Below are 25,398 nucleotides of genomic sequence, written 5' to 3' on the forward strand. Positions count from 1 at the left end.
CGTCCTGGCGTTGTGAGAATAAGCGGCGCGCGGATCGGGGCCCGCGTTTCCACGTGCGCGAGATGACACCCCTGCTCTGAGCGCCTGGTCGCTTGCCTGCTCTCTCTTGTCGCCGCCACTAGCTGCGCCGCCAGCCAGCTCCTCCCGACCCAGCGCCCGTCCAGCTCCCGTTCTCCCCGCTGCCGGCATGCTGCTGCGAGCACCGTCGACGCCAGCGCGACCGCGCCCGCTCTCACGCGCTCCAAATGCCTGCGTCACCACCGAGAACGAGCCCTGCGAGCTCCACGCGCGCGGACGCCCATTCCGCTCCGGTGGCACATCAAGACGTCGCCGAGTCCTCCCTGCCGCTGCCCGAATCCCTGCAGCACCACGTCCCCGGCCCGCCGCTCTACCAGCCCGCCGGTCTCCAGTTGCCAAGCTATGCATACCAGCTCGACGTCGACAGCGCCTCGGGCAGCAGCAGCGACCACTTCTACTCGGATGTTGATTCCGCCGTGGGTTCGTCGACCGCCGGCTCGACGACGACATCTCTCAACTCCGAGGTCGTGAACTATCGCTACGAGCACGGCCGACGCTACCATGCTTTCCAAGAAGACGCGTACTGGCTGCCCAATGACGACGACGAGTCCGACCGCCTCGACCTCCAGCACCATGTCTGGCGCCTGTCGCTGGACGGCGCCTTGCACGCCGCCCCGATCCCGCCCAATGTGCAGGATGTCCTGGACGTCGGCACCGGCTCTGGAATCTGGGCCATTGAGTTTGCCGACGAGAACCCCGCCGCCCAAGTCATTGGCACCGATCTATCTGCGATCCAGCCTGAATGGGTACGCGGCTTCTCCGGCAATAAGCCTTCCCATGCGCGCAGCTGACGTGGGCATAGGTACCTCCGAACGTGACTTTTTTGGTGGATGATGCCGAGAGCGACTGGAATTTCGACGGCAAGAAATTCGACTTCATACATGCTCGGATGCTCTGCCTGGGCATGCACAATTGGCAGCGCTTCATTGCACAATGCTACCAGCACCTGAAACCCGGTGGCTGGCTCGAGCTGCAAGAGGGGCAGCTCCCCACGAGGTGCGATGATGACAGCGTGACAAAGGATGATCCACTGCAGAAATGGGCAATCCTGGTGCATGAGGCAGCCGCTACAGGAGGCATCGATACAATGGCCAGTGACAAATTCCCGCAACAGATGAAGGACTTAGGCTTCGAAAATATAAATGAGCAAGTCGTGAAATGGGCTGTCGGAGCCTGGCCGAAGGGACAGAAGCAAAAGATGCTTGGGCGGTGGACGTTTGAAAACTTGAGTCAGGGCCTCCAGGGCATAAGCCTTGCGCTTCTGACCAAAGTTCTTGGCTGGTCGAGAGAGGCAGTTGAATTATTCCTTGTTGATGTGCGAAAAGACATGGCTAACCGTAAGAAGCATTATTACTGGCAGATGTGAGCGTCAATGTCACGTTTGTGCGAATGTCGCTGACGTGCCTCCAGGACTGTCCACTGCGCTCAGAAACCGTCCGGAGATGACTCCTGAGGCCACAGAGCTGATTGTCAGCGCGACACGTCTTCCTAGATACACGAAAGCTTACAGGCAAAAGCAACCACGCGAGTATAGACGTGTGTTGAGAAAACCGGAGGTGCGCTCCACTAAATACCCACTCGCACTACCAGGTGGCTAGACCAACCTCGCATGTAGAAGAGAGCGAGGTTTGCCGAGAATGCCAGTGCGGTTCTCGCACTTGGGCCATATTCATCATCGTCGTCACGTCGCTTGTTCTTCGCTTGCTGTATCAAGGACGTACTTTGACCAATGGCTTTATGAAGTACGGACGCCACCAATGTTCGGCATGCACCCGCTATCAGCACCGTTGCAACAGCAAGGGTTATCGCTCGGAATTTCCTCACGCCGTGGCATTATTCAGTCAACAAGGTTCAAGGTTGCTTCGCTTAGCCTAATCGAGGGAAAGGAAACACTCGCCTGGCCACCTCTTCGTAATTGTCCTGATTGTTTCATTTCCCAACGGTCCGTTCTCGTATATGAATTGGCGATTTAGTAGTTGCTAACTTTCTCATGCTATCCGTACATGCGTCATTGTTTCAATATCTGTTGAACCCTTCAATATACATGGTTTTGTCCGCGTCAAGTGCGTCTCGAGCGTTTATACTTGCCGACCTCATTGATATGCCTGTCTTCGTTCTCCACACGCACGCACTTCCAGTTTCGCAGACCCTGTTACAAGCGAATGCTTAGATCAACCTTGCCATGCTTGCATTTCCATCATGTCTTCATCCGTGCAAAACTTCAAAGAGATGCTAGATCCGACTGGAATGTTGATAAGTAGACTAACCTACAGATATCACGTTGCGGTAAGCAGCGTGTCTCCTCTTCCCTCTGACATGTAGCAAGACATCTTATTCGTCAATAAGTCGGACCAGTGGAGGTTTTCCCCCTCCCTTTCGACCTGTTCTCGTTTCACTTTTAAGAGAAAGGGATGTCGCGGTCGGGCTCCAACAAAGACCTGCCTTTGACAACATTATGAATATTTATGTCTACTTCATTCGGTGTTTTAGGCGGGTTCACAATCGAAAACCAGGGGAGGTTATATGTCTTGCGCCTTCAAACTAGAACAAGACCAGCGACGCCTTTAAACAAATTTGAGGATTCAATTTAAGGTGTGTTTCCTGGATACTTGGCGTTTCGCTTCCAAACATGAGCAGTTCTACCATAGTCTGGTACCCTGTTTCCCCATCGATCCACTAATTACTCTTCTCAAAAGGCACATGGAAAACTTCTGAATTGCCACGAAGGCCAGAATGAACGCGATAAATGATAATTCTCAACACCAACAGGTATGGTTGCGTCCTTTGTAGCACTCGTTAGGAATCAAGTACGCACAAAGCATTATAATAGCACCTTTGTGGATGTTGGTTCGCAAGAGTTAGGAAGCAGCGTTTCTAGCTTTGAAACATGTTCTGGATGTTGACAAGTCTCGTGTCCTGCAGGTAGCCGTCGTCGGTTGCGTGCAGGCCCATCACAGACCTCATAGGGCCAAGATGTATCAAGTCTAACAGAGAGTTGCCCACGGCCATCGCGAAGAGCCCAGAAGGCCGGTATTCTTGATCTTGTGCAGCAGGTCTTGCCACGACGTCGGCTTCTACCTCGTACTGAAGGCTGGCGAGCAACATCAGTTTCAGAAGACGGACCGTCGGAAGAACAAACGCCAAGTGTAGGCCTCAAGAAGCCATCAAAATCCTCTTATAGATGCTGATACAAGAAAGCACGTGGTCATCAGTCTGGTCTGGCTATAGTATCTGCGTACATACTGTGAGTCTGGCCTCGTTGCTCTCTACTCGAAGACATCAAGGAAATGACGGCCGGTAGCAAGCACTTCGAATGCAAACATGGACCAAATCCAAAGGAAAGCCAAAAGAACGCACCAATGGTGAGATTCCAATAAAAGGGCAGGGTCAGCGCTGAGTCGTTGTTGCAGCACCATATGCAAGAGCACATCGCGGCAGCGCTGCATTAATCTCGGCCACATCGCCAAGTGCAGCGCCGCAGGCTGCAAGTTCTGGTTCAACATTCGCGAGGGTTGCGACCGACACCATTATAGAGACGGTTTCAACCAGAACGTGGACCCTCACGCACAGCAGACCAAGGGAGAGCTAATGTCGATGAAAGAGCGGAATAAGCACCCGAGGAATGTCACGCGCTACGATCCGTTGAAATTCGCCCCTGCTGGTGGATTCAACGGAAAATGAGGACGTTCTCGAGACAGAGCGGCAAGAAGCTGGGAAGATAGTCCGGGGAGATTCTACTGAGGAAACGTCCAGAAGGACAAAGAGGGAGGGATTACGCTAGCGGGGAGCATACGGTATACGAGGAGGGACTTTCTATTCACACATGGTGCGTTCTGCTTCGAATCAATGCGAGTAACATGGAAATGTCGAATGTCGAGCAGCACTTGGAAGGGCGCAATAGGCAGCAGCAGATGGCAATAAGGAATGTTCCAGAAACCTAACCAAATTGGGAAAGTGGAAGTAGCGCTGGCTCTCTGTGAGCAAAAAACTGCCACTGAGGCAGCAAACAGGTGCAATTGCGAGTTTAGGCATGTCGGCAGCTCGCTGACCAGGTGGGTGGGTGAGAGGAGCAATGGATGTTGTCTGGGGGGAGAGACGGAGGGCAAGACGCTATTCCGGATTGGGGTGATAGCTGGCGATAAGGGCCGAGCTCTGATGCGGCATCCGGGGTGTATAACAATGCCTCGCCCCTCCATTCTCCCCCCTCTTTCCCCCGGGTCTTGCCCATTCCTAGTCTGACGGCCTCGATCCATAGCTGCGATCATGGACTCGCTTCCGGACGAGCTCATTCTTTACGTCGCAAGCTGCAAGTACAATCCCACCCTCCGGCCGCCCCGCATGAGCAGCTCCGCTGACGAAGCAGCCCAGTCCTCGAGCCCCTTGATATCATCAGCCTCCAGGCCGTGTCCCGCCGCTTCCTCCGAGTCTTCCGAGACGACCGCCTCTGGAAAGCGATATGCTACCAGCACTCGCGCGCCGAGGCCATCCGCCGCCGCCAGCAGCTTCTCGCGCACATGACCCCTCACATGGCCGAGCTTGCTAGTGCTGTGCAAGAGAGAAGCCCTGCATCTCCCAACCCCGAAATGGCCGCCCACAGGCTGGCCGTCGCCCAGCGCCAGCGCGCCTTCGCCAACTGGGATCCCTCGTACCCGGGTGAGAGGATCAGCTTCTACGAGGAGTTCATTGCAAGGCACGCTCCCGTGCAGATGAGCTGGTTGCAGCAGGCATACGGCGACGACAGGGAGCCTGCCGAGGCGACTGGCCTCGGCGTCTACTACGACGAGGCCACCCGCATGGCCGACCGCATTTTCGCGCCGTTGAACGACGGCAGCATTGGCGTCTGGGACATCAGTCAAAGTGATACCAAGCAAGGCGCCATGGTTGGGAGGACTGAGCCGGGCTTCTTGGCGGGCAATGCCCCCCTCGCAGAGAGCAAGGCTGTCATGACGGAAACGGGCGCGGTGGAGTGCGTGAGCATCGACAATAGGCAGAACAAAGGCTACTTTGCCGTCCTCAATGTCCTCAAAGAGGTCGACCTCGAGACACTGCAAGTCGTCTCTGAATCAAAGTACCCATTTCCAATCACGACCCTTTCAGAAGCACGCCACCCAACCCCCGTCACTGTGGGCACCAACATGACGATCCATCTGCATGATCCGCGCCAGCAACAGTCCATGGATGATTCAAACCTCCCGCTTCGGTGTGAGCTGATCGCAGGCACCCCGCCGAAAGACAGCTTCAGTGATGTCCTGCTCGGAAACGTGCCCCGAAAACACGCTGCCCTCTCCCAGCCCGGCCCGCTGTCTATTCTTCACCTGCCTGACCGTGAATGGGACGGCAATGGTGACATCTGGGTAGCTGGTCGTTTCACCAGCCTTCTGAACTACGACAGACGCTTCTTCCCCCGCCTCCGAGGCACTGTTCACTCCGGTGCCCGCCTGTCCTCCATGGCCCTCATCCACCATCCTTTCATCCCGCGTAACCTTGGCTTCCACAGCATGTCCTTGGACAACGCAGTCCATAGGGACCCCTCGGTGACCGGCCATACCATCATCGCAGCCGGCGAGTACAAGGGCAAAGGCGCCCTTGAGCTCTTCGGCCTCTCCGCCGACCCGCGCCACACCATTCTCTCCAGCGACACCGGCTCCGCCGTCCGAAACCGTGGTGCTTGCATCCAAAACAGGCAGACAGCCTCGTCCTCCAAGCTTCTCAGCGTAACCACGCATGGCGCACGCCTCGTGTACAGCGACGGAGATGGCAATGTGAAATGGATGGAGCGCGATGGCTTTACGCCTATCCGATCCTTTAACATCAACCCTGACCGTTCGGACCCATCCCATCAAGCACACGCCCCGCGAGACGATGGCCCCTTCGACGTCGGCACTCTCTTCTCAGCACCAACCCAGCAGCACGGCGAGGGTGACATTGTCCAGAAGCTCGTTCCTACGCTCTGCCGCAGCAGCGTCGACAGTGCGCATAACACCGCCCTCAACAAAGACCACCTTGTCGTCTGGACCGGCGACGGGCGTATCGGCCTGTTGGGCTTTGGTACGCGTCCGCTGTTTGAGCAAGGAGACTTCGAGGAGAGAATGGAGAGCGCCGAGGAGTTGGCAAAGCGGACGAGAGAGCAAGAGTATGGGCGGACAATGCGAAGGGCATTGGAGAGACAGGCGGCAGATGTGCGGTTCGTGAGGGGGTTGGGATTGGGGAGTGCGAGCAATTGGTGATGATTTCTTCAGGCGAAGGGGATGCGGGGTCGTGGGGATGAAAGTGTGGCTCACTATACCTTAGATGCATATGCCTTAATGAGTACGACATTTTTTTTCATTAATAGAAAACCTCTGTCAGAAATGTCTCTTATCGAACTCATCCTGGTCTCACCGATCTCGTAGCCCACGCATAAACAAGTTTCGGGCCCTTCTTGCCCAGCCACCATCATTACTTCCGACCCGCTATTGTAATCGACACGGCACGCGAGCATTTTCCCCACCCTATCGTGCTTGAATCACCACCGAGCCCAGCCGGCCCAGCCACATGCGTCACCACCTCAACGGTATACGATCTACACTTTTCGCGTAAACAGGGGACAGGACAGAGTCTTCAAGAAACTGGACCATTGAGATCTGCAATTTCCCAGCGAACCGGACGGCACACTCTACTGACAGCAATGATATAGGTGGCGGGCGCTTTCCCCCCGGGTCTCGTACTCCGCGCGGGGTCCGCAACACCAAGATTTGTTGCAGTCATTATTATGCTATGCTCCTCTTTCATGCAGGTACATGGATCAGGCGGGAAGTAGTTACCGCTCATCCACGCTGCTACTAGTCGATCATGTTTCACTTCCAATCCAAACACCCTAGGTAAGATCGCACACCGGGCCCCGAAGTTCATCCACCCATCATCGTCAAAATTGGCCATTTCCGCGGACGACGGGGAGACGGGCTGTCAATCCCCCCCGCCGTTCGCTTTTCCTTTTCCGACAGGAGTCCGTCTCCCCCTTCTCTTTTTTTTTCTTCCCCGCCAATCCTCCCTTTCATCCGACCCTCCAATCGGTCTCGTAGCGGGGAGAGCCTCTTGCGCAAGGTCTTACTTACTATTGTGCCGGATCGCGGGGAAGGTTGCTTGCTGTTGGTGACGATTCCGTGGATATTTCGGGTCTAGTATGGGGGAAATTATGCAGCAATCGCTGATCCGGAGCGCGAGATGCGGGTCATCAAGCTAAGATGGGCGGGATGCATGCGAAATGGAGTAGCTGAGTAATTGGCGACGTGGGAGGGGGATGTGGGAGATCTGATGTGAAAGTGGGTGACGTACAGAGTTTCCCTCTATCCGGGGAGCCGGAAGCAGAAGCGTGGATCTGCGTTGCAAGTTCGAACGCGACTCTTGTTTCAGGGTGCCAGGGCTTATTATCGTTTTCCGTTCTGTGCCATGAGAATTCACCGTTACCTTTCATCGGCTCCTCGCGTTAAAGTCAAACGTCCCATACGTCACTTAGTGGGGAAGGCCCGTGGGAAGCGCACGTTGATAGTAGAACCAGAGGTAGATACTTAAGTCTAAATCTAAGCGAAAGCTTGTAGGTAGTTCACGCTTGATAGTGGAGTACGAGAAGACAACTTCCTATAAGAAGTGAGAGCATACGTGCACATGGTTCTACCCAGGTCTCCCTCCTTGGGCTCGTCTTTTGAACAATTCAATGAATATTGCACCAAGCACGTGCATGTGTGAGGTTGTCTAGAAGCATTGAGGCTTGCCGAATCCTAGTTCTAAGTATTGTCGGCCAAGGCCTTTTAGCTTCTATGTTGCATGACTCTCCAGCGACGAGGTCCTTTTTCTTAGCGTTGCAATACAGTCGAAGTTATTGAATTTCTCATCCGGATGGATTTTTCCCCGGATGTGTCGTATGTACAATCATACACTGACGAAGGCTTCAATTATTCATTTTCAGGGATGTAATACTAAGAAAAACAACCATGTACCAGCTTGAAACACCGCACGATCGTAGCCATGTGGAATTCTTCCTGGGCAGATTTTTCTTCTTCTTTTTTCTGTGGAGTCAATGCAGCTGGCAGAGAGGAAGAGGAAGAGAGAGAAAGCGATCTATAGCGGTATGGGTCTGATCCCAAAGACAATCTATCTCCTGCATACTGCATCTCCAATGGTCGCGCACTGCAGCAGTAGTGCCGATCTGCAACAGAAGCGGGACGGACGAAGGGAGGGTGCAACAGCTAGCTTCCAGAGTACATAATAAGCATGCATGTGAATGCGCGGACGCAGACGCGGGCACTCGGGTCGGCGGCGCTACCAAGGGTAGACTAAGAAACGGCGAGAACCGTTGGTGGCGCAAGAAAACGCCACCCTGTAGTAGAAAGTAATTGCGCCTGCAGTGTTGTGGGCTCGCGGGGGGTGCGCCACCCCGTGCTATTGGACCATTCTGTCGAGAGCTGGAAAGAGGGGCAGGAACGGAAGAGAAACCGCCAGACAATGACAGGCGCCAAGATGAATCCAGACTGCAACCAGGAGCGCGGTGGCGCCGGTTCAGCTGGCGCCGTGTTGTTTAAACGCCGACCCATGCCATGCTGCACCATAATGGTGCATGCTAGATGCAAGATGGAGTTGTACACCCATCTATATGCCTGCCTATAAGACTACCGCCATTCGGGTAAACGCAGTGACCAGGCCCGGCAGATGGCTGGATGCAAGGTCGCATATAAATGCGTCTGACGCTGCGAACGTAAATACTACAGGCGTAGCAAACAAGGAATGGCAGCCCCACCCGATTGATTTGGCGCGAAATAGGACCGATAGTCTAGAGCAACAAGAAGTCAATGTTCGCAGCAACTGGGTAGTTAGTAATGAGGCGAACAAGGCAGGAATACGACGAGCCAAGCAGGCCGGATCCGGAGTGCATGATATCCACTCCCAGGTACTAGCCCTCGGAAGGACAACCGCTCAACATCGAAGATCGCCTCCATACAACCAAGGCATGGGAGCGACCCTGCGACGCATTGTTCGGGCAGCGCAACGCGTGACTGCTGCCAACTTCGTGGTGCAACCCGCCCGCTTCCGGAGTGTCGCCTCGGTTGTCGCCGAAGAGCGTGTCCTCCGGCCTCTGCCATGTCCAAGCAAGGGCGCTATTTCAAAAGTGAATGCGTCACCAAGTCGTTCGGCCGTACAGTGGTAGCTAGCATGAACCTCCTGCGTTCTTGGTAGGTAGCCTAAGAAAAGGAGTCGGATCGGAATTGCTAGCCGCTCGGCAGATTCGACTTCGGCCGCGGTTCGGGAGAGTGACGTTTGCTTGACGAGTCCATGCTCTTGAATCATCCGTGCCCCGGAACGGACTTGGGATCGCGACCTGTCGTTAGGAATCTCCGAGACATAAGGAAAGACAACAAGAAAGGTGGGAAGGATAACCCGCCGAATTGATTTTGTACTCTGTTAAGTGAAGAGCGAGGTGAAACAAAAATAAAGGAAAGAGTAAACTTTTTTGTTTTTCGATACCCGGCTTGAAAGCAGAAGTATTAAACGCCTGACCGAACTTCAAACTTCGAGTGGGAATAGCAAGAGCAGAATTTCATCCCAGCATCCCACGCCATGGTTTGGTTTCGCATAAAAAAATAATGTCAGAAAGGACAAAAAAAAGTCGGCCAACGTCTCCCGCATCGCACGGATGGCGTGTGATCAGACGAGTGTACCAGGGGGAACGTGACGAGAGGTATAAGAAGGCAAATACAGATGGCAGAATCCCACTCCACGCAATGCAATTAGTGATGGCAAAAGCCAAAATGCTTCCGCGGAGAGGAGCAGACCAGAGGGGGGAATCTGTGAAGAGTGAAGGCCCAAAGAAAAAAGGGACAACGCTTGCACGAAGCCTCAATTTTTAGTCCTCTCTTTTTACGAATCGAAAGGCGAATCCAACCAGCCATTCTATGTGCAGAACTTCATCTCAAACAAAAACAGGGAAATCGAGCCTTCTATAAAGGACGAAGAAACGCCTCGCATAAGCAGTCCGGTTGGAAGCATCCATAAGGCGTGGAGAAATATAGGTCGTGACACAACTCGTCTTGCGAGGCAAATGTCTGGAACGACGTCTCGTCAGGCTAATGCGAATTGATACATTGACAATCCATGGCAACGAGTTTTCCAGAGGGGCGATTTCAAGGGAAGCCGTTGATGCGCACTGTCCATATTTCAATTCGCATTAGCCTGTCGTTCGAGCGGAATGAAGTTTGTCGTATCGGTCGAGTCAGAACATGCCATCGTTGCCCATCCCTGCCATCCCTGCGCCAGCAACGTTGACATTCATGCCTTGCAGGTTCGCAGCGCTGAGAAGGTTCATCGCATTGAGCTTGAGCTCTGGATTGCAGGGCGGAGAGTGTGCGCGGTGGTACTTGAGGCCGTTCAGGTTCTTGTATCGCTTGCCGCACGTCTCGCAACGGTACGGCTTTTCCTTCTCCATGCCGACAGTGCCAGGATATGGCACGGAAGTCTCCGGATCGACAATAGAAAAGGTGCCGTCGGCGTTTTCCTTAAGCTGTTGGTTTTGGTGTCCGTGCTGTGCAGGAATCCGAGCGTTAGTGATGGAGATCATCCAATTTTTTTGTCATCAGGAGCCCTTCACTCACCTGCTTGTGGTACTTCAGACCGTTCTGGTTCTTGTATGCCTTTTCGCACCCAATCACCGGGCATTTGAACGGCTTAATCTCCTCGCCAGGGAAAATGCCACCGTTGGCCATGATCAGCTGCGATGCGCGGAGCTGCTTGGCCAGCTCGCTGTCCGTGCCAAGCTTTCCTTGCCGAAGCGCAAACTGCAACTGCTGTGGCGTTAGACCACCGCCTTGCTTGCTGTACAGCCGCTTAGCCGGTTGGTCTATTGTGCCATCGACGCAGTCGTAGCCGTTTTGGTTGAAGCCCATGTTCCCAAAGTCCATGTTGTTGCCCTGCATCATCTGCGCGTTCATGCCCATTGGCAGCCCGCCAAAGTAGTTGCCGAGGTCCTGGTCAAACTCGCCGGGAGTGCCCGGCACCGACGAATCCGGCGTTCTCTGCTGGCCCGCCGCGCCTAGCGTCGGCGTGTTTACTGACGAGACGGTAGGGTTGTTCTGCAGAGGGAATCCAGGGTGGTTGGTGTTGGGTGTTGTCGGGGTCGACGTCCTGAAAGCTTGGTTCTGGACGTTATTTGCAAGGTTGATATTCAGCTGCGGCTGCCGGTCGTTGTTCTGCCCGAACTGCGGCGGTTGCGCGCTGAATTGCTGCTGCGGGACGCCCATTGGCGTTTGCGGATCATCCATCTCCATGTCTTCGAGCGTGTCCATGTCCTGCACAGTCGAGAGCTGGCTCTTGTTGAAGCCGTTGCTGGTGAACTGCTGGTTTTGAAATTGTTGCGGCCTGAAGCCATTCTGCTGGTGCGGCATTTGCTGGTTCTCAGCCTGCTGAGGATTGATGCCGCCAGAGGTAATGGAATTTCTTCCGCCATTGTTGAAGCCGCCCTGGCCGGATATCGATGACCTCTGCATGGTCGCAGACGGCGCAGCGTGGCACTCTTCGAAATGTTGCAGCAGCTCGTGCAGCGAATCCAGCGTAAGACCGCAGCAGTTGAAGTCCTTCATGAAGTTCGCCTCCATCTTTGGTAGATACGACGAAGAATGAAACGAAGGGGAGCGGCCGAAAGCATACGGCGATGTGCCAGCCATCACAATACTATTGAGTGCGGGTTAGCCGGGCCAATTGTTGCAAACGGGTGGGGAAGGGAATGCCGGGGAAGCGGCCGAGACGCATATGACGTAGCCAACCCGGGGGCGGCACAGGCGACAGAGCACCGAGTCGAGCGGCTCCAGATACTTGGAAGGACGCTGGAATGGTGGGGGGGGTGGGGGTGGGGGAGTTTTTTGGGAACATACTCATCTCTGATCCAGCTGCCGACAGAGACACCGCCCCAGCTCATGCCGTTGAGAAGGCTGCCGGCAGTGGTGCTCTCTCGCCGCGGGCGATCCTTCACGGATATGGGGCGAGCTCCAGTGCCATAGTAGGAGCCAATGTGGCTGATGGAGTCCTGACGGGCGCCTATGCTCAGGCGGCCATCGTTGCCACTCCTCGGAGCCGAGGTCGGCGTGGCTATGGGCTGGGCTGCGGCTCCCTGGAGAGCAGCGCTGAGTGTTGATGTTTGGTTCCGCGGCGAGGTTGAGTTCTGCCGGGAAGTGGCGATATCCACAGGACCGTCGATGGCCGCCATCTGTGCCGCACGGTTGGAAGCCTGGTGGAGCGAAAGCGGTTGCTGCCCGATCCCGAGAGGCGGGGGCGAAGCGGGAAGCAGCGGGCGGGTGCAGTCGGCGGCGTCGTCAAACAAAATGTCGCCGTCAAGCTCGAGCGGGTCGAGCGGGTGGGCGTGGCCGGAAGGCGTGGACTGCCAGGAGAAGTGGAGGCCCTTCTCCTTGGAGCGAGCGGGCTCGGGGTGGGCGAAGACGGGAGTGGTGACTGGAGTGGGGTCGACGGTGCTCTCGCGGTCGAGGGCGGAGGAGTTGGGGGAGTTGGAGAGAGGAGGAGGCGTCTGTAGGGAAGCCAGCTTCTCGGTGGAGCGGCGGACGGCGGTTATGTCAATCGGCGTGCCAGACTCGGCGAGTGGGATCGGCTCAGTCGGTGGAGCCGCTGGATCGAACCAAGCAGGTGGAACGCGGCGCTGGGCAGTGGCAGGACGCGCGAGCCAGGCCAAATTAACGGAGTGGATGCGGATGGCGAGGGCGGGCGCGGTTAGGTAACTAAGGCGACGGCGCTGAGCAGCGGAACGGTTGACTCGCCTGGCGCTATGATGCAGTCGGCCAATGGCGGCCGGAACTAGCAGGGCCGCGGGCTGGGTACGAAAGGGCACGGGTGCGTGTCGCGGCGAGCAGTGCTGAGGTTGGGGGCGGAAGGCTCGCGCATGTGACGGCACGCGAGCTGAGCAATACGTAGGTGCTGGGCGGGTGTGCAGAGGTAGCTGAGGCACGATGGCCAGCGGCGGCGGCGAGCAGCATTAATCACTGCCCTGCCATCCCTTCGGCCCTTCCTGGCAGTCGCGCGCGCCACAAGTGCAGCAGGGCTGCCGTTGCTCGCGGCAGCCTTCTCGAAGCTCGCCGACTAGATGGGGCCGGGCCACACGTGGAGACGGATCTGTCCTGCTCGCGGCGTCGCACGCGTGGTGGGCAAGACGCACCCCTCGCTTCCGTGACCTCATGGCCTGCGTGCGAATGAGTCGAGCATGCGCAAGACGATCCACCAGCCTCCGCCGCCCGCCTCCTCCACGTCGTCACCACCGCAAGCGAGCAACAAGACCCTGAGGGAGCTTCCTCGGGCAGAGCAGTGACGCCGCGCACGACCGTTTCGCCCAGTGGGGCGCTGCCGGACTTCTCTCCACTGGCTGGCGAAGAGGCCGCCGCGCCCAAGCAGACGACGACAGCGGGCGGGAACCCTTCCCCAGAGGGCCGAGGGGCCGTTTCCCGCCAGGCCCATGGCGCAATGACTGCTGCTGGAACCTTTTTGTTCCTGCCCGGCCCTACGGCGAAGCGCTGCGATCGGCCAAGCCCAGCGTCGTCTCTGCGAGTGCTTCGGCGGTCCACTGTGGTGATCGCCCTCGGCCGTGCCTGATGCTGTGCTGTGTCACGCCGCAGGGCCGCCGCCCGTCACCGACCGCCGCCTGCATGCGGAGGCTCGTCGCCGTCCAAAATTGCACTGAGAGCGCGCCATGCGCGTCCACCATCGTCTACAGCTTGCGCATCGCCGCCTACCCTGGTGCGCACGTGCGCCATCATCCCACACCATGATTACTGATTCTGTATTGTCATGTCGAGCCTCACCAATGCCTCGCACAAAACGGCCGGGCGTGACCGCCTCGTGGGGCGCAACCCTCCCAAATAGCCGCTTTAAGCTGCCGGCCGGCTATAACGCGATGCGGCAGCCCACTAAAATGGTCCCTGAAAAAAGAGATCCAGCCTAGCCGCCCAACAACCACAGAGCCTCATGGTGATCCCAGCATCTCGACCATCCAGCACGCCAGCCTTCCGCTCTGCCAGCTCCGCAAATAATACCCGTCTCGTATCCATCAGCCTTCCGCTTCGTAGGCATTCGACTTGTGTTTCGGCGTGAACTTGAACGTTTCAGGCGCCTTGCCAAGGAACATCTCACTGATCTTGATCCAGTCCTTGTAATTGTCCGACGCCATTAGCGTCTCCATCTCGTCGCGGCCCTTGAACGCTGGCGCGCGGTCCTGGATGTTTGGCGGCAGCTGCTCCAACAGCCCGATCGGCGTGTATCGGCAAGTGAAGCTGAGCCATTCCAGCAGAAACCGACGAGTCGTGCCAACGCCCATCTCGTCAGACCCCCACGTCTCCAGCCCGTACTTGACGAACTTCTCAATGTACGTCAGGCGCTCAGATGACCGCTTATCGAGATACTGCTCCTTCTCGATTTCCTCGAAGATCCACGGCTTGATAAGCGCGCCGCGCGCTACCATGACCGAATCCACCTTGTGCTCGGTTATGGCCCTGTAGTAGTCTGCATGCGAGTAACAGTCGCCATTGCCAACAAAGTACACTTTGCCGCCATTGGGCAAGTGCCGCGGATCGGCATCCGAAGCCGTGTCGACCGCTGCAGCTCTTTCAGCGTTGAGCCGATTAATCAGCGCTGCCACCTCTGAGATGTATCCCCAATCGGCCGATCTGGTGTAGCGCTGCTGGCGGCTCCTGCCGTGCAGCGTGATGGCAGCCACGCCGCAAGGACCTTCTCCGGATTTGCGAGCCTCTGGGGTGCCGAGAACCAGCCTCTGGACCAACTTCTCCGCAGTAGGCTCGTTGTCCTTGACTCCCATGCGGATCTTGACGGTGATGGGGATGTTCTCGGAGACGGCGTTCATGCCGCGTAGCATCTTATCAAGCTTTCCCTGTGCGTCAAGCAGGGCAGATCCGGCGCCCTGCCGGTACACGAGGTCTATCGGACAGCCACAGTTGAGGTCGATGGCGCGAAGGTGGGGTGCCAGGGCGGTGAGGACCTCGACCGTCTTGAGCGCGATCCACGGCTTGTTCCCCGCAATCTGGGCGCCAAACTTGAGGTCTTTGCTATTGTCATATCCAGCGACGACGTCATTTTTGCCCAGGAACCTTGGTGGCGTAGCTTCCGATTCATGCGCTTTGATCAAAGCCCACTCGCTCTTAGCTCCCTGAACCAACGGCATGCCCATCGCCATCTCGGACCAGGTAATCTGAGCGCCGAGGTCCACACATAGACGCCTAAACGGGAGATTTCCCTGTGTTGTCAGGGGAGCTAGAACGGGAGTTTCCGGGCCATAGTAAATCCGGCGCTTCTCTGACGGCAAGAACGGAGGCTCTTTGTACTGTGCTCTGTTGTCCTCTCTGGCATCTGCGTCACCAGGGTCCTTCTTCTTCAGTTCCTCGTTGAACTGGTTCAGATACTCCAGGTAGGCGTCGGCCCGTGGTGTCTTCCTCTTCTTCTTGCTCAGCTCGATCTTCGCTTGCGGGGAAACGACGTTGACGTGACCCAGCTCGTCACCCAGCTCAGCCTTTGCCTTATCAGCCCTAGCCTTCCGCTCGGGATCTTCGATGAGGACAAGTTCCTTGCGGCCATCGGGATGCGCCACCTCTTCCGAATGGGTGCCCACCAGCCGACACTTCCAGCCAGCAGGGCACCAGCCTCTGACATCCCAAATGGGGCATATCTTGAAGGTTGAGAGATCTTCGCGTTTACCTTCCTTCAGGTACTTGCGGATGTCATGCTCGTACCTGCACTTGTCGGCGAACTGGCATTCCTTCGGGGAGAATTCGTTGCTGAAGGCCACGGTGGAACAAAGCTGAAGGGCGTCGCGTTGCCTGAGATGCTCGCGGGCTTTATTCTGGCCCCTCTCTTTGTCTTTCTTCCCCTTCTTCCCTGTCTTTTGCTCACCGTCTTGGGCGGCATGCCTCGAGGCCTCAGCAGCGTCATCGTCCGGGTCTTTCTGGGCCACGACTCGGCCATGTCTCAGAGAGGCCGGGTCGATGAGATACCTGGCGAGTCATTAGCCGGAGAGGCGTCCAATACCAGCGTCATAGCCCGTGGACTTACTCAGGCTTGATCGGCGCAACCCCCTTCTGTCTATTGGAGTCGACTTGGCCTGCGTCGACGACGTCAGATCGTGTTTTCGATGGGCATTGCGATTTCGATCGTGGATACCTTTCTCCAATTTGATGCGCTTCGCCGGGGAGCTCTCAAACTCACCTCCGTGGCGCGGAGATGCTGGTTCAGGTAAACCGTGACGCTCGACCTTCTCTGCTTTGGTCATGGCTGAATCGCCAGGCAACGGCGGCTGAGGCGGGTGGGCTGGGTCAGTGGTGACGGTTCCAGACGGCGGCGGCCCTAATGGCGCCGACTCGTCGACGGGATTCGGCGGGATTGCAGCCGAATTTGCCGGCAAAGGCTCGGTGCGCAGGATTTCGTCCTCGCCAGACATTTCGCGAAAAGTAAAGGGAAGCGTGACTTGAGTTGCGGTCTCGACAGCCCGGGCGGAAATGGTGTTGGCCGAACGAGGAAAGAGGCCCGCCGAGACGGCGTGACAGAAGCCGCAACGTGACCGAGGGTTTTCCGGCCTGGGCGAAAAGCGGCAGCTCGCAAGTCTCGCTGAGCAGAGAGGTGGTCTTTGGATGAGGTTGATGGAAGTCGAGGTGAAAATCTTCGTAGATTCGACGTCACGTGCAGCGCTATCGCAGGTAGCTGCGGCCCAATGATCCTGTCGCGGTCTGGGGCCGTCCAAGCGCTGAGACAGGCACGGCTGGGGAACCGCGGTGCAAGCAATTGATGCACGTAATGCACCTACCTGGCTCTCTGGTGGCAAAAGATTTGCTCGTGTGCGTCAAAGAGTGCAGGGCGATGCAGCATCGAGGCCTGGACCGAGCGCGGCGCCCACCTAGCAACGCCATTGTTTACGCCGCGTTCCCCTCAAGAACACCAATCTCGCACGCCGCCCCGCACCCAACGCCAGGCCCCAAATGGATCCGCAGAGCCTGAAAAGCGCGTCCAGCTATCTCAACAACCTACTGCTGGCTCGTGGCCTTCTGCGCAATGGCAAGCCCATCGAATTCGCGCATCCGTCCAAGGGCGAAGGCGGCAAACAGGAAACAATGGCCCAGATCATCAACCTCGTCCACGATCTGATCTTGCGCAGAGATGTACGCTTCCTTCCACGCTGACATGCTGCCTCCTCCTGATTGCATTTCCGGTCCATAGCGCGAGCAGGAACAGCGCGACTCCCTCAGCCAGACGCTGCGCGCCGTCCGCGCCGAGAACCAGCAAGCTGCCTCCACCCTCGATCGTTTGACACAGCGCAGCGAAGATTTACAGCGCCAGTTATCGCTCGCTCAATCGTCTGAACGCTCTGCCAAAACCGCCCTTCGCTCCGCCGAAAGCTCCGCCCGTTCGTTGCGCGAAGAGATGGTCCGCCTCAAGGCCACCGTGCAACAGGTCCGCACCGCTTGCGCCAACGACGTCCGCAAGCGCGACGTGCAGATCCAGCGCTTAAAGTCACACCTTACCGCGCAGCAGAGAGGAAACAAGACGGGTCTGGTCGGCGCTAGCATCACCATCACTCCAGGCTCTATGTCCACCGTCCCCGCCAGCATGGGCAGAGATGACGATATGCCCAGCCTTGAGGATGCTGAGTACAGCCTCAGACAAGAAACCACAGAGTTCCTCACCCAACTAAGCCAGAGCCTGAGCGACGAAAATGACAATCTCATCGGCCTGGTCAGAAGTACGCTTGCAACTTTGAGAGAATTGCAGGGGATGCCAGAGCTCGGCCATAACGAAGAATCTGCACATGTAGATGGCGACTATCCGGACACCACCATGGCCCATGCCCTCCCTACTTCGTATGAAGCTCTGGCTACCGACATGGACCATGTACTTGAACACCTGCGGAGCCTGTTGACGAACCCCAATTTCGTACCCATCTCAGAAGTGGAATCGCGAGAGGATGAGATCATGAAGCTACGAGATGGCTGGGAAAAGATGGAGTCCAGGTGGCGCGATGTGGTCACCATGATGCAGGGCTGGAGACAGCGCATGATGGACGGCGGCGACACAATCACGCTCGACGAACTGAGAATGGGGCTCTGTCCTGGAGGCATGCTTGCTCCCGTCGAGGAGGAAGACGAAGAAGAAGACGAAGGAGAAGTGGAAAGCGAAGTGGATACGGAAGATGAGGAGGAATATGATATTGACGAAGAGCCGGCACTTCCTTCCCCGGAGAAGCCTGTGCCTGAGAGCAGAAAGACGGACCTTTTCGACATCAAGCTCGATCCGACACCGCATAACGCCCTTCGGGAATCTGACGGCAACATGAGATCCCCTCGGAAGGTGATCTTCGCACCCTCAAATAACAACACCCCCAACCATGCCTTCACCGACGAGAACGCCTCAGAAGTCGACCTGGTCAAGTCCGGATCTAGAGCTAGTTCCAAATCGAACTCAAGATCAGGCTCCAAGCCTTCATCCACAAGCAACCCGCTGTCCGCACCCAGGCAATTGCCGCAGCCCCCAGTGTCTGAAGTGCGCGGCAGACCCACGCCTCGTCCAAGTGGCATCCCACGTAGTGTACGATTCCTCACCCCAACACCCATAATAAAGCACAATCCCTCACGTAGCATCATCTCCTCACCAACAAAAGACGACCACTTGGATAGAGATGGCACGCTTCGCAGAATCCCCGACACTTTAGCATCATGCATTTTCACTCCTAGAGTGTATGAAAACTAACTTTGCTTTTTCAAATAGACCCGCAAACGCCGCTCTTCTCCACTCCCGCACGAAGACGAGCCATCTCCGAAACTGACAGTGCAAGAAAAGCTCTCCATTGCAGCGCAAGAAGCCGAAGAAGCTGCTGCTCTTGCGGCTAGGACTGCGGCAGCGGAGAAGAAAGAAGCAGCAGACAACCGAAAAGTCACCGCCGCCGCTGCCATCACCACCATCGAAAACGACCCCATCGTTGAGGAGAACGAAAACGTCAATACGCGTCCCAGGCGGACGCCGCGTAGGAGTAACGTCAAAGGCAGAGCGAAGCGGAGGAAGAGTACCCTGAGCCCTGAGGAGCTTGAGGCGTTGATGGGGCTGGCTGATTAGCCAAGTGACTAGGCGAGCGGAGGAGTTATGGTAAAGTGCAAAGTACTATCGCATGGTAGGGCGTTTTCCCTTTTCTCCACTTTGATTGGGAATTGAATTTTGAGCGAGGGCTTGTTTGTGGGTTTCTGTGGACCAAGGATCCCCATTTAATGAATTATGTCCATACTTTCAACGATGATGGGAAAGCGTGCCTCTAGCACTACTCACATGGCGAAACATGGTAATATCTACTAGGTTAGGGCCTGAGGAGTCGCCTTTGACTTATTCACCTTTGACTTCAACTTGGCTGGCCTCCACGCATTAGTCATTGACTTCTACTATCGTGACTCCTAGTTCTCATGCATGTGGACAACATTCTCATGATAAACTTAGCGTCATATTCATCGTTGCATAGAATTTGCCCCCTTTCGCCGAAAGTCCCTCTGGAAATTACATGCTTTATTGATCAGCCACACAGGTAAGGATAAACAGAAAAGGAAGATATTTTTGTCTAGCCCCGAACCAGAAAAAAAGCAAATAAGAAATGTAGAAAAGAGTAAGCCAGCTCTGAAACCCCGTATATGTGCCTCTGTCCCGTCTTCTCCTTTCTCATCGGCTTTTCATTCTTTTGCACCGCATCAAAGGGAATTGAAGTCACCATCTTAACTGCTCTGATTCCAGAAGAGAAAAAAAAGAAAAGAAAACAGAAACTACCTCTCTGGCGGTGGATAGATGCATCTCGTGCGGACTGAATATTGCAATTACCCTGAATTTTCATGGATGTCGTTACTCCAGCAAAACCGTGAAACCATGCCGAGGGTATCAATGCGTTGAAGCCATTTTTGTTCGCTTGCCTGTGAGCCTGCACAAATATTGCAAGACTTCTAAGGTGCGTGCAAATGATAAACGAGAAAAAAAAAAAGTCCGATCGAGAGCATCAGGGTGGACTGGGAAGAATGTCATGTACTCTTCATGGCTAGCCATGGTTGGCGCGCACTCCCTGAGAATACGGATTAGAAATGGGGGTTTTGCGAAATCATTGTGACTTACGAAGAGGAAGGCCAAATCCTGAATAGTCAGCCTCGAGAGGCTCTTCCCTGCCTCTTCATCCAATGCCATTGTGATCAGCTGCTCCTTCTTCTTCTGGAGCGCCATTATGCGGTCCTCAACCGTGTGGTTCTGACCTTCGTCTCCCATCTTTTTCACCAAGATCCGGTTCACTACGACAGGTCGATTCTGTCCGAGACGGTGAGCGCGACCAATTGCCTGATACTCAACGTAGGGATTCCAGAAAGGATCCAAGATGATGACCTGAGACGCTGCATTGAGATTCAGACCAGCGTTACCGGCCTTCAGCGAGACGAGCATGATGTTGCAGGAAGGCGAATCGATAAAACGGTTCACGGCCTCATTGCGCAGGTCAACAGACATGGAACCATCAAGACGGGTGTACTCGATATCCTCCCGAGCCAAGGGTACTTCGACAATATCGAGCAGACTGGTGAACTGAGAGAAGACGAGTGTCTTCTCGGTGGGGTCCTCGTTCCTGATCTTGTGGAGCAGTTCCATTGTGCGGTCCACCTTAGCGCTGGTGACCCAATCCTTGCACAACCGCCTGAAGTAGCGTTGTTTGGCAGCGATGTTCCTGTGAGCCTCCCTGCGAAGCTGCGCAAGTGTCATTTTTTGCTTGGGGGGCGCATCGGCCTTTCTTTCCTTCCCCTTCGACTTCTTGGGCTTTGGCTTCGAGCGATCCGAGCCTGATCCTTCGACTTCGTCATCTGGCACAATGAATCCATCGAGATCATCCTCTTCATCGCTCTCTGAATCGCTGCTTGCGTAGGCTTCTTCCCTGGCGAATGGTCCCTCCTCATTTTCTTGGGCGTCCGGCATATGGACCTTTTTGAAAGAGTTGTAGTCGGTAATCCTCTTGGGATCCAGCTTTCCGCGGCAGTTAGGGCATTTATAACCTTCTTCGCCTCGCGCAGGATCGGAAGTGATCCGTGCGAAGCACTCACTGCAAGCGTTGTGACCACAAGGTAGGAAAATGGCTGGGTTCTCAACGCCGTCGAGGCAGATCGGGCAGCTGAATGCTCCCTCCTCTGCCTTGATGCGTAAAACAACATCCTCACTCAGCTGCTCGGCGAATTCGAGCAGTTCATCCTCAGAGAGACCTGCAGCGGGCTCCGCGAAGTCCTTGAGAAGATGCGGATGACAGCACGCTTGGCGGAGACGAAGCAGCAAGACCAGAATGTGCGAGTATGACTTGCCGACAGTACCTGCCTTGAGGTACTTGTTGAATTTGAGTTGTGTCTTGCTTTCGAGTGCCCTGTAAAAATCGTCTTGATCTTGGTCAAAGACAACATGCTCCACCTCAATGGTCTTTGGTGGAAGCTCGAAGATGACTTTGCCATCTATCTTGGACTGTTGGGTGCGGCGAAGAAGAATGGCCTTTAGCAAAGCCTGGAGCTTGCGCATGCCATCCTCTCTAATTGGCTTGCTTCCCTTTTCAAGCGAGGTTTTGATGTCAGCCCGGAAGTTGCCCCATTCGCAGTAGGGTTGGATCCGAAGGAACCTGACTAGCCCGTAAAGCTCGTCGGTTCTGTTCATCATGGGCGTGCCAGTCATGCATAGTCGGTAAACGGCTTTCAAGTCGCAGCAAGCTTTCGATGTCTTCGTTTCTTTGTTCCTAATGTTGTGAGCTTCATCGAGAATGATTCTGTACCACAAAGAATCTTTCCCTAGCAGCGGGTAGTCTTCGTTCTTTGGCCTTGGTGCGGCTCCCTCAGGCTCGTCAGCATTGCGGGCCTCGAATTCTCTGATCTTTTCTTTCCTGGTAAACTCCGAGGCCACCGTTCCGTAAGACGTAAGGACAATATCAAACTGCCGAAGATCTCTGAAGGACTTCTTCTTCGAACCGTGGTATGTCATAACTTTCAAGGCATGATTGCCGCCCTTGATCTTCGTCTTGACCTCCCGCTCCCACTGCCGCATCAATGCGACAGGTGCAATGACCAGAGTTGTCTTCCTCAAAGGATCTTCAGGAGGTCTCGAAACGATCAAGGACAAAGCCTGGACGGTCTTACCGAGGCCCATCTCATCAGCAAGAATGCTGCCCTTGTTCGACCCCTCTTCCATATGCTTCATCCAAGCGACTCCCAATTTTTGGTGCTCCATCAGTTGAACAGCCATAGCCTCGGGAGTCGCAAGGCGGCGCTCAGGGGGTATTTCTTCATCAGGGCGAATGTTTTTAAGCATGTTCTTCACAGCCTCGCCACTCGACCCCTGGGCAGATTGTCCATATCCACCGTAGCGGTCGAGCCATTCCCGCTGACGCTCGGGCATGTTGTTAAGGTTTGCATGGCTTGGGTAATAGCCTGCCATGTGGCCCATTAAGTAGGTGTTTGTTGAGTTAGTGAACGGGTCGGGACGCTCGATGCCGCCCTGCACTGTAGTCGGGATCGAAGGACCGCCTCGAGTAGGATCCCTACGCGGCCAAGGATTGTCGACAATTTGCAAGAAGTCCTCATATTCATCGATGGATACCGGGTTATCAAAGGTTCCCTGCAAGGTATTGTAGATGGGCTGTGAACCAATAGTTCGGGGGACTCTTGTGTTAAATGCTTGTCGCGGAGGTGTGAAACCGGTCTGCTGGGCGTGCCTTGGTGTGAAAATTGGGTTGACAGGGCGGTTTCGATTTGCGTACGCAGCCACCTCCTGGATGTCCGAGTCGGAATCAGAGTCGCAGAGATCAATGATCTCAACTCCATTACTGGTGGTCTGAGAACGGCCGGGTCCAGCCCTGCTTGAGTTCGACGACTGGAAGTGATCTCTCGGCCTTGGAATGGGCGCACGCAGAGGACTGCTATTAGGATATTCGGATTTGATGGGCTGAGACGGTACGGAACGTGACAATACCCCATTCGCAGAAGGGAAGCGTTGTGGTGTTTGCCTAGAGACCTGGGCGTTCATGGACTGAGAGGAGAAAGAACGTTGAAATGGCGGGGGGTTGTGGTGTGAAACGCGCAAAGGCACTTGGAATGGCCCGTTTGAGGGCCCGGCAGGCGTGCCACCTTGAAAGGGACGCGGTGATTGGTGAAAGTTGGTCGGAGCCGGCTGCGGAGGTCGCTGGGATTGCATCTGATAGTGCGGCTGATGGCTCGGCGTCTCTTGAGCGGGCCAGCCCCACGCATAAGAGTTCCCGACGTCCTGTCTATCTTGCTGTGACCCCGGGTGCTGGTGAACCTCACTTGGTCTGGCTGGTTCCAGCACCTGGTTGAGTGAGCTGTGCGCATACCTCACCCCACCAGCTTGAGCCTGGGTCTGCGGAGGATAAGTTTCGTACAGCTCTGGAAACGAGTCGTTCGAGCTGGAGGTACCCGGGGTAGTAGCAGCAGGACTGGGAGTGGTCCGGCTCGACTTGTTCGCATGATCGGCAGTAAGGCTATCGTCGAAAGTCCTTGGGCGTTTGCGGGCGTTCGAGGTGAAAAAGTTGGAAGGGTCATTAGGTTGCTGGTAGACGCCATGTGGTGGGAAGGGTGCAGGCAGGGCAGGCAGGGCAGGCTGGTAGCTGGTGTTCGCATATGAAGGGCCTGCCGTGCATGCTTGAAGGGCGTCGAGGCGTGACTGCAGGCTGGCGATGGCTTCTTCTCGGTCGGTTTTGTCTTGCCAAAATGTTTCCGAGTCGGGGTCGAGGGTGTCAATGAGAATCTGGAAGAAGGTAATTTCGTCCTGAATTTCTTGCGCCGAAGCGTTGGGAGCCAGGTTGCTCAAACTCATGGTGGAAGCATGCGGGTGGAGCCGCTGAGGTGGGTTGCAAAAGACACGGTGCAAAGGAAAGGATCGTGTTGAAGTGCGTCGACGAGGGCGCGGCTTCCACGAAGGGTTCCTCGCCCACCGAACGGGAAGGAAGGAAGCCGGCGGTTGGCGGTGCGCGCAGGCCTAGGGTGACGCGCTTTCAGGCTGACGCGCTCCGGGGCTCGCACGCGTTCGCGAGGACGGCGGCGCGAACGAGCGACTTCAGCAGCGCGTGGGCCGTGGCCGGAGAAGGCGCAAAGAGCGTGAGGGTGCAGCAGAGCGGCGGCGAGGCTGCGGATGTCCGGGCTGTTGGCGATGCGGCTCAAAGGCCACAAAGCGAGCAGCGGTGCAGCTGACGGGGACGGCGACCAATGACGCACACGCGCTGCTGCCGCAAGCTGGACGCGACTCAATCACCGCCGTGGCAAAGGGCGAGCGGCAAAGAAACGGCCAGCACACGTATTAAATAGCCTCGATGGGTCAGCATAAGGCTGGCCTGCCGGGCGGGCGCACAGCATGGCGCTTTTTAACGTAGCGCGCCCGGTGAGACAATCTGGGGAGCTGCTCGTTGAGCACAAAGCTGGCGCCCTGAGCCTCGCGTCTAAAGATGGGGTCCTCTCAACGGCAGCCTTGCCGCCAGCGCTAGCCCTGTGGCCGCCCCAGCTTCTCCAGGCTGCCGCGGGGTCTCAGCTCCGGATGCTCGCACCCGCGCGCGGCGAATCACTTCAGCGAGCGCCGCTCAGCTGCCCTGTCGTGCTGTCGTGCGGTCACATGCTCATCTACTCGCTGCTCAGGCCTCCCTGCGCCGACGGGTGCGCAGCTGGTGGGAGGCAGCCCGCCCGCAGCAAACAATCCACCACAGTGCCATGCCCGTTGTATCACTCGTCCCGCAATGCGTGCCGGAAAGCAGTCGTTCATGCGTCTGCGAAATGAAGATCATCAGCTACTCGGAATTCCAAATCATCCAGCTGCCCGCCAACATCAGCCTGACCAGGAACAGAGCGAAACAGAAATCCGAACGGGACTGGTATACTGCCGGGCTATATCGAGTATCGTTCTCTCGCTTGGTGCCCAGACACGCTGCACGCTCGTCGCACCAACATGTCTGACGCAAGGCGCAAGCCATCGAGATGAAAAGGGACAATCAAGACTGTGAAGCAACCAAACACGACGATCGCAGGTAACTCATGCCAAAACAGAAATCAAATGTGCCTTTCGCCTCCCCAAAGACTCCGCCGGAATCGGCCCACCCCCTCCCAAAGCCTGCCTTCCCATCTTTTTCCCTTCGCCGCCGCAACTAATGCCCTTCGCAATGCGCGCCCTTCCGGGCCCCGTTTTCCCCCCACCCTGCGTCACTTCCACCACCGTCCCCGGCCGGACTGGCGCAAGATAACAAACACAAAATCCAAACTTGAA

The 25,398-nt window shown here is 56.1% G+C and overlaps 6 protein-coding genes across 6 annotated transcripts; 3 read left to right on the forward strand and 3 right to left on the reverse strand.

The window, feature by feature from the left end:
- Positions 1–245: 245 nt before the first annotated feature.
- Positions 246–1,531, forward strand: LTHEOB_7566 (Methyltransferase domain-containing protein; the record flags this gene model as incomplete). The annotated part of the gene is made up of 3 exons (XM_035516946.1): positions 246–824; positions 881–1,440; positions 1,489–1,531. 3 exons carry the CDS (start codon positions 246–248, stop codon positions 1,529–1,531), a joined length of 1,182 nt encoding a protein of 393 aa, XP_035371075.1.
- Positions 1,532–4,341: 2,810 nt separating this feature from the next.
- On the forward strand, positions 4,342–6,305 carry LTHEOB_7567 (F-box domain-containing protein; the record flags this gene model as incomplete). The annotated part of the gene is made up of 2 exons (XM_035516947.1): positions 4,342–4,388; positions 4,442–6,305. The coding sequence occupies 2 exons, from the start codon at positions 4,342–4,344 to the stop codon at positions 6,303–6,305; spliced, it is 1,911 nt and encodes a 636-aa protein (XP_035371076.1).
- A 4,016-nt stretch (positions 6,306–10,321) lies between these two features.
- Positions 10,322–12,993, reverse strand: LTHEOB_7568 (C2H2 transcription factor; the record flags this gene model as incomplete). The annotated part of the gene is made up of 4 exons (XM_035516948.1): positions 10,322–10,630; positions 10,701–11,775; positions 11,976–12,830; positions 12,941–12,993. 4 exons carry the CDS (start codon positions 12,991–12,993, stop codon positions 10,322–10,324), a joined length of 2,292 nt encoding a protein of 763 aa, XP_035371077.1.
- A 1,156-nt stretch (positions 12,994–14,149) lies between these two features.
- On the reverse strand, positions 14,150–16,546 carry LTHEOB_7569 (tRNA-dihydrouridine synthase; the record flags this gene model as incomplete). The annotated part of the gene is made up of 3 exons (XM_035516949.1): positions 14,150–16,103; positions 16,162–16,210; positions 16,270–16,546. The coding sequence occupies 3 exons, from the start codon at positions 16,544–16,546 to the stop codon at positions 14,150–14,152; spliced, it is 2,280 nt and encodes a 759-aa protein (XP_035371078.1).
- Positions 16,547–17,081: 535 nt separating this feature from the next.
- LTHEOB_7570 (Nima interactive protein) lies at positions 17,082–19,209 on the forward strand (the record flags this gene model as incomplete). The annotated part of the gene is made up of 3 exons (XM_035516951.1): positions 17,082–17,261; positions 17,320–18,639; positions 18,865–19,209. The coding sequence occupies 3 exons, from the start codon at positions 17,082–17,084 to the stop codon at positions 19,207–19,209; spliced, it is 1,845 nt and encodes a 614-aa protein (XP_035371079.1).
- Positions 19,210–20,164: 955 nt separating this feature from the next.
- LTHEOB_7571 (Snf2 family helicase) lies at positions 20,165–23,964 on the reverse strand (the record flags this gene model as incomplete). The annotated part of the gene is made up of 2 exons (XM_035516952.1): positions 20,165–20,188; positions 20,239–23,964. The coding sequence occupies 2 exons, from the start codon at positions 23,962–23,964 to the stop codon at positions 20,165–20,167; spliced, it is 3,750 nt and encodes a 1,249-aa protein (XP_035371080.1).
- Between the last annotated feature and the right edge of the window lie 1,434 nt (positions 23,965–25,398).

The sequence above is a fragment of the Lasiodiplodia theobromae genome (genome assembly GCF_012971845.1).
Source record: "Lasiodiplodia theobromae strain AM2As chromosome Unknown scaffold_23, whole genome shotgun sequence".
NCBI lineage: Eukaryota > Fungi > Ascomycota > Dothideomycetes > Botryosphaeriales > Botryosphaeriaceae > Lasiodiplodia > Lasiodiplodia theobromae.